Genomic DNA, 8210 nt, shown 5'->3' on the forward strand with positions numbered 1-8210 from the left:
TGGCCAGTTTTGTTAAATGTTCCATGTAAATGAAGAGAATCTCTATTTTATGTTTGTTGGGTACAAATTCCTGTGCATATCTATGGCCACATTATTTAAATCCTTTATATAGGTGGCTCTCAACTGGAGGCAATTTGGCTCCCCAAGGACATTTGGCAATGTTCAGAAACATTTCTAGGGGCACCTGGGTGTCTCAGTTGTTAAACGTCTGCCTTCAGCTAAGGTCATGATCCCAGGATCCTGGGATCAAGTCCCACATCAGGCTCACTGCTCAGCGGGAAGCCTGCTTCTCCCTCTCCCACTGCTTGTGTTCCCTCTCCCGCTGTGTCTCTCTCTGTCAAATAAACAAAATCTTAAAAAACAAAACAAAACAAACATTTCTAGCTATCACAATTAGGGAGATGGGTACCTACTGGTATCTAGTGAGTAGAGACCAGGGGTGCTGTTCAGTAATCTTCAGTGCACAGGATGGCTCCCTGACAAAGAATGATCTGGCCCCAAATGTCAACAAGGTCAGGCTAAGAACTCCCCCGCCACATCCTTTCTTCTTTTTGGTCTCCTTGGTTTGCAGCTTGCAAAGAGTCACATTACAGTCCCCCCTTTTACATATAGAACTGTCAACTTCTATTTTGGAAAGTTTTACTGTTACATTAATTTACAATTATTAAACATACCTTTGAGTAATAGGACGTATTCCTCTAGTGCTCTGTAACTTGAGTCTAGTTGTGTCCAGCTTAATGTTACTAAACCTGCTTTCTTTTTGTTAGGACTGATAGCGATTCCCATCCCTTAGTTTCCTACTTCTTTATGTTCTAGATGTATCACCTATAAACAGCATTTAACTAGATTTCACTCTTTTCCTACATCTGGAGTTATTATCACCTGGGAGATTTAGACCGTTTTACATTAATTGTAGTTACCAATACATTTGGGCTTACTCATGCCATCTTTTTTTTTTTTTTTTAAGTTTTTATTTATTTATTCGACAGAGAGAGAGACAGCCAGTGAGAGAGGGAACACAAGCAGAGGGAGTGGGAGAGGGAGAAGCAGGCTCACAGCAGAAGAGCCTGATGTGGGGCTCGATCCCAGAAAGCCGGGATCACGCCCTGAGCCGAAGGCAGACGCCCAACCGCTGTGCCACCCAGGCGCCCCTTACTCATGCCATCTTATTATTAGTTGTTTGCTTTTAATATACCAAGTAAATCTCCTTGTTTTCTTCTCCTTTTCTAAGTTTTTATTTTTAAGTAATCTCTACACCCAGTGTAGGGCTCGAACTTACAACCCTGAGATCAAGAGTCAGATGTTCCACCCACTGAGCCAGCCAGGCGCCCTTCTTCTCTCTTCTTAACACCCTTTTGTTGAAATGAAGCTCTTCTTCACTCCATCTCCCTCTGGTACTTTGGGAATTCCACAGCCTACCTTCAGTCTTCCATTGCTTGCTCTCACACTAGCTGGAATCAACACTAACACCATCACCCCAATCCAGCTCTCTAACAGTCCTGCTGCAGCAACAAAGTGTACACTTATGTTCACTGTACTTCCACACTTGAATCTGTCCTCCTTAGCAGTAGGGACTGTGACATTTTGTCCTTATAGGTTCAGTGCTGGTTGTGCGTACACAAGTCTGGAAAGGCAAACACATCTAGGATCATTTTAGAACATTTTTTAACCCTTTAACATGAATTTCGGGGCATTTAAAGGTCAAACTTTATTATCTGTGGGTTTCTCTTAGCCAAAATGCTTCATTCCCAATGAACGCCATGTAACCTGTGTAAACTGTATGTACACGTAAACACATTTATATTCTATATGCTCACAATACAGTACTATGATGCCTCCTTTTAACGAGGAACCACATCAACATAGCAAAGCATATTACAATAACTATTTTGAACATCTGATTATTCTGCCTAGTCTAGACAGATTTCAGATAATTTTAATGGTACCCTATGAAGAATACAACTAAAAAGAGAAAATATTTAAATGCTTTATTTGCACTATAATCATCACTTCCATGTTTTCCACTCCATGCAAATTCAATTAATTATCCACTTGGAGGTCAATTCACATAATTTTTTTAAAAACAGGAAAATAGCATACTGATAGATTTTTAAAATTTAAAATAGTTACAGGTTACATTCTCGGGATATACTGGACTGACATTAAAACTGAAACAGAGAAACAAACATTTAAACAAACAATAGGTCAAGTGCACCCTCAGGCAAGTTAACTTCACATTATCCTGACACATCAAAACACCGAGGAGAAAACAGCAAGTCATAAAAGAGCTGAAGATTATTAGTCCCCCTTTTTATTCCTTTTACAAAAGAAATGTTGAAAGAGATTTGAAAACAAGCAAACAAAAAAGTGGGGTGGGGGCAGAAATTCTAGAAAGAAAAAAGAAGCTCTGACAAACTAAAGACCAGTGAGGGCACCCCAGCCCAGCCCCCCAGGAGCCCAGCTGGCCGCCCATCACCACCCCCCCCAACTTCTGAGCCTGGCCCGGGGGCCCACTGGCCCTCACACCCAGTGATCCTGAGCCAGGAGCCAGGCCAACACAGAGAGTGCCGCCCCCAGGAGGGGCCCCTGGCCAAGGAAACCTCCCTGCTTTCCCAGCAGCATCCGAGGTCGCAGATCGACTGCTTCTGGGCCAGGTGGTGGCACCCCTGAGAGAATTCGACCCCGTATACTGACTTCATCAGCGAAGCAAGGCTTCCCAGGGCTCAGAGGCCAACAAAAGAATCGAACAATTGAGCACGGAAGCAACAGGAACTAGTCACTAAAGCAGACTTTTTCTAGATTTGGCTTCCAGCATGCAGTCACACGGAGGCCTGGAGATTCTAATTCTGGGTTAGGAGCTATTTACACAGGCCGTGTTTTTACACCGATGATATCACAGACCAGTCCCGGCAGGGTGCAGTCCACCAAGGGAAACTATCCTACTTCTTCCCTTTTCTTATTCATATTTCCCAAACAGAGTTATGCAATATTATCCATTTAGATCCAGACTGACTTCCACATGTTTCAGTTGAAAACTGAGCGGAGGTCAGCAAACTTTTTCTGTAAAGGGCCAGACAGTAAACTTCAGGCTTTGAAGGCCACATACTGTCTTCATTACATATTCTTCTTTCCTTTTATGACCCTTTGAAATGTATAATGTATGGCCCCAGGGCCAAACAAGAACAGCCCGCAGCAGAGCCCTTGCCAACCCCTGGCCTAAAACATAGCTGTCCAAAGAGACAAGTGATACTTTAAAAACTGAACTGTACTATTTTTAACCCATCCAGAATTTGCTAACTCAGTTTTGGTGACATCAAGTCGTCCGCATTTTTCAGCGAATCTACACACGTGCCTGACGCAGGAGGAGCAGCCCCTCCCTCCCAGGCCGCCAGACTCCGCAAAGGGCTTCTTTCCCAGCGGGGCAGCTTCCCAGTTGTTCTCAAAAGCTGCTTTATTTAACCAATGAGCACGATCAATTCCACTGACAGAGAAATGCAAGAAATTCTAGGGGAATTTCAGGTTTGCTGTCTCTCGGAGAGCCGGTTACGCAGCCAGAACAGGACTGCCGACGACAGCAACAGTCGTGAGACACTGGCAAACCACATCTCTCCCTCTTTCTCTTTTTTTGTTTTGGTTACTAATATTCCCCAAAAACATTTAACCGAGGATCCTTTTTCAACTAAACCCGTTTATTAAAGCTGAGAAAGTTGTCAGGGAATCCAAGAAAACTGTCAAAATTCTATATTTAAAAAAAAAAAAGATTTCTTTTCCCAGATACCTCTCATGAAACTGTCACTACGGTTCAAGGAGTTTTCATTTTGAGTGTGGGAATCTTCGGTGCCTATGGCTCAGAAGCTCGAGCCACCTACCTGTCTGCTGCCTTCTGTCCCGGCTTCACACCCCCCACCCCTGGGAGATGTTCAGTCAACAACTCATATTGAGGAAAACATTCATCAAGAAATCACTTTATTTTTCAAACAAGGTTTGGGGAGGTGCCTCTTGAAGTTTAATATTCAAATAAAATCAGATACTAAATCCTGTTAAACTCTGTATTTAAATTTTTTAAAAAGGCATTTCCAAGCTAAAGGCCCACATGTCCATTAAGTGACAGCAAAATTCTAATAACAAAAGTGATTTAATGGTATTAGAACCTGTTTTAGTAAATTCTGAGCTGGATGATCTTAGTAGACTGCTGCTAGAATTTAAAATTACATCACACCCTTGCTTTTCAGACTGTGACTATCATTGGCATCATTAAAAACTGACACTCAAAACTTTCATGATGGACTTGTTATTAAGAGTTAAGGAATGTTTTAGGAAAATAAGAACCCCAACTCTTCGAAGCAAGGGCCTGTTCACACGGACAATTTCTTGCCAGGGCACTGTGTGTTCAGGGACTGAGCGCCACAGAAATGGACCCAGGAGCACCCTCCCTCCTACCTACATCCCCTGTGATCTGACCAGCACTAAGCTTGGTAAGCCAGAGAATGACGAACAAAACATAGGAAATATCAGAACCTAAATGCTCAAAAGACTCTGCAACATCAGACACGGCCATAAAGCAATACAGAAAAAAAAAATTACGTGGAGATCTTTGATACATTTTTTAAAGTGAGAAACATGTGCATTATATAAGTACATGGAAATATACATAATAACGCTGACTAAAAATACAATACAAAATAACTAATATGTAAATATGGATGCATATCCCATTAAACTCAGGTTCCACACAATACATTTTGGGAAATGCCGTTTTAGATCAGTTCTCAACCAGGGGTGACTTTTGTCCCCCAGGGAACATCTGGCAATATCTGAAGACATTTTTGGTTGTCACAACGGGAAGTGGGGGTCCCAGTGGCATCTGGTGGGTAGCGACCAGGAATGCTGCTGACATCCCACAAGGCACAGGGCAGCCTCCACAACACACAAGTATCTGGCCCCAAATGTCAACAGTCCCACAGCTGAAAACCCCTGCCCTAATTCCCCAAGTTTTTAATGCAAAAAAATATACACCTAGATAAAATATCTCAAACAACATAAAACAACATATATTGACAGCTTACCAAGCTTTCATGAAGCATTGTTTTTTAAAAAGTCTGATCAACACTGTTCTGGCTGGAACCTGCATCACAGTACCTCCCAATCCATAGTCCCTTCTGAGTGACCCGACCCTACCGGAGGCCCGGGTGAAAAAGGGTGGTTGTGTGGAAGGCAGGAGCCCGCCCCTCCCTAGGGCAGCACCTAGCCCAGGGGTCAGCGCCTGGGAGGTGCGTGGAGGGAAAGAGCTCAGTCACTCTCTCTGGGGTGCACGCTGGGAAACAGGAAGAGAATGAGGCGGCAGTTCTGGGCCCCAAGCTGCGGGGAAGAGAGAACACGCAATCAACAGGGTGCAGAGCAAGCAGCCAGCGGAGAGCAACAGTCCAGCTGAACCAGGAGGGCCCAGACTCCGGCCAGAGCTCAAAGGAGTTCTGTGGGCCCCAAAGCCCAGCACTAGTGGTCCCTGGGATCCCACTAGACTCCTACTTTCCCTATTCCTGTGTAACCTTCAGCCCCTGGACTGGAAGTTAGCCTGCTCCCGGCCACCTTGAGACCTGACAAAACCAGCTAATTATTCTGTACGTGTCAGTCACAGATGGCAGACGATAAAAGCGGTTCCAGGGAATGTGCCCCACAGCCCTAGCAGCCCATGGACGGCTGCATTCGGCTAGAGACTGCACAAAGGAACACATGCCTTTGGGTGGTGGAGGTCACCCCAAGCGGAAATGGTCTCCCCCAGACAGGAGCAGCAACCATCCACGCTGAGCGGCTTACCCAACCTGGAGAGGAGGCAGGACCTGGTCGCCGACCTGTCAGGATGACTGTGTCCTATCATTTAAAGGAAGACTCAACACAAGAAAATGAATCCAAAATTTTACTCACAAACTCCTGGTCTTGCAACCTGGTAGTTCAGTTGTTTTGAAGATTTTGAAAACACTAGAGCTTTTCCCCTAAGGAATCCTAGATAAAACTAAGAATCTGCTCCGTCCCCTCGCCGCCTCCTCTCTCTAACCCCGCCCCGCCCCCCAGGCTCCCTCAGAACCACAGCGCTTCCAAGCCACTGGTTTCAAACGACCTTGTCAGACAGCACGTTTGCTGTGGTATCACACAGCCTTCTGTGAATGAACTTTCCAGAAACAGTAACTAAAACAAGGGGCAGCTGGTGGTATGGCAGGTGTAACCTCATTGGACAGGCCCTGCAGCCGGCTCTTCAATGCTGATCCTAACCATTTCCAGACTGAACTCTTTCCACAATGTATTTCCACCGTCCACGACAAAACGGTAACTGACCTGGTTGTGGCGTAAGACGGGGCACTCCCCCACGTGGCTGCTGCAGCTCCCTCAGCCCCGACAATGACCCCAGACTGCTAAGCTGTGGGTTCCCTGTCTGCCCTGCTTTTATTCTCTCACCCCCTAGCCACCGGTTCGACCATCCGAGGAAGGAAAACAAGGGCAGATACATATGTCTACTAACGGATGGTGGAGAGTACCCGGACTTCTAACGCACAGGTTCTGACCTTGGTCTCCATGAAGCTGAATGAGAACACACACCACACCTTTACTTGCAATAACCTCCAGCTGAAACTTAGCACCCATTCAATCATGAAGACACGAAATCCCGGAGTTGCAGCACTACCTGTGACTTTCATCGAGAAACTACAGATACTTTCACAAAGCAATAGAGTTGCTACAGAAATCTCGAAACTGTCAGTTACGCTGGTCACAGCGCCAAAAGGAATCCCTAACCCCGAACCTGACCTGTTACTAAGTGAGCTCACAAAGGGCACATAAGCAGCATGAGCATCACCTTGGCTCAATATTTTGGTAGCTATATTTCAATATAATACATGGGCTCTCTCCTCCATCCTATTTTCTCAAAGTGAGGAGCTGAGGCCAGGTGAAGCACTAAAAGGTCCTGGGAGGCATAGGAGGTGGATTCAGGCTTTCTCCTAAACAGTTTCTAATAGTTTAACAATTTGCAACAAAAGTGAAAGTTACAGCTAGAATGTTGCTGTTCACACACAGTACCTTTCCTTCACACGAAGTACCTCTCTAAAGCTGTAATACACTGAGAACTGTAAATGTGTGTAAACCAGTGGACAAGAACCCAAGAAAACGTGTTTGCACTGGCGGTATCACTAACCACCCGACATGTAGACACTTAAATCCTCAGCACTGAAGGTCAATCTTTCAAATCCTGTTTCATCCACATATTTCACCAATTCTAATTCCCACTTTCAAATCTCTGACGTAGGGAAGCACCCGTCTACTTCTGCTCACACGTTCTACCTTCATGATCCACGTGTCCCTCTCCACGCTCAGTACAAGGAAACAAAAGGTAGATCTGAGTCAATCTGCCACCTTCCAAATCAACGTGCACACAAGTACATAGAGTGCATCACCGACAACCGCACTGGCAAACGTTTCCATTTCGCCTCGAATTCTCCCTTAGAATATTTCGAAGACACCATTCGAAGCATTATATAATGTATCAAATAAATGTATTATATAAACACATTAAGTATTTCCTTTTTCAGAATGTCAGAAAAAAAGTATAAACTCACGCCCAACTAAAGCTGAGGGTGTCATTCACCCTCAAGTGGGAAGTACTCACTTCCTAAGGAAAAAACAAACAACCCAGAAGCTTCTACAGAAAGCTAATTCTCACACTCCAAGTGCGCGTCCTGCCCTTCCACATGCCGACTACACCTGGGCTGGCTGCGAGCGTACGGGTGTCCAGACCGCCCTCCCCGAGCCCTGCTCGGGACCCCCGCCCCGGCAGGCCAGCCAGCACACAGCCCAGCCCAACTGGCCAAACCTCGGCACCACGGGCACAACAGGGCACTTCCACAGCCGCCCGGGACGAAGCAAAGCCGACTCAACTTTTCCTAATTCTTGTCAAGTGACTCACGATTTCTTCTGCAGGAATGTGAGATGCCAGCGAGCCCTGCCCCGCACCTCCAGGCATCTACTCCCCCTGCCCCGCACCTCCAGGCATCTACTCCCCCCACCCCACCCCGGCCGGTCCTTACAGGCCGCACATCTGCGCTAAACTAATTCCAGGAACGGGGGCACCCTGCCCTCCAGCGGGAGGGCAGCCGCTCCGGCTCCTCAGCCCCATCCGAGGTCCGCCTCCAGGGGGCCTCCCTCTTTCTTTCTTTCTTTCTTTC

The 8210-nt window shown here is 46.0% G+C and overlaps 1 protein-coding gene across 7 annotated transcripts in view; it reads right to left on the reverse strand.

The window, feature by feature from the left end:
* PKNOX1 (PBX/knotted 1 homeobox 1) overlaps nt 1-8042 on the reverse strand; it is a 56639-nt gene extending 48597 nt beyond the window's left edge. For 2 of the 7 annotated variants that reach the window (XM_034655078.1, XM_019803004.2), the window contains exon 1: nt 5067-8042. Coding sequence is in view for 1 of the 7 variants with exons in the window: in XM_034655072.1 (XP_034510963.1) it covers nt 5067-5084 (18 nt within the window). In the remaining 6 variants the exon portion in view is untranslated. The remainder of the gene's footprint in view (nt 1-5066) is intronic. The other 5 variants (XM_034655084.1, XM_034655074.1, XM_034655065.1 and 2 more) reach the window with 4 other exon arrangements.
* Nucleotides 8043-8210: the final 168 nt, after the last annotated feature.

The sequence above is a fragment of the Ailuropoda melanoleuca genome, chromosome 1 (genome assembly GCF_002007445.2).
Source record: "Ailuropoda melanoleuca isolate Jingjing chromosome 1, ASM200744v2, whole genome shotgun sequence".
In the NCBI taxonomy this organism is placed as follows: Eukaryota; Metazoa; Chordata; class Mammalia; order Carnivora; family Ursidae; genus Ailuropoda; species Ailuropoda melanoleuca.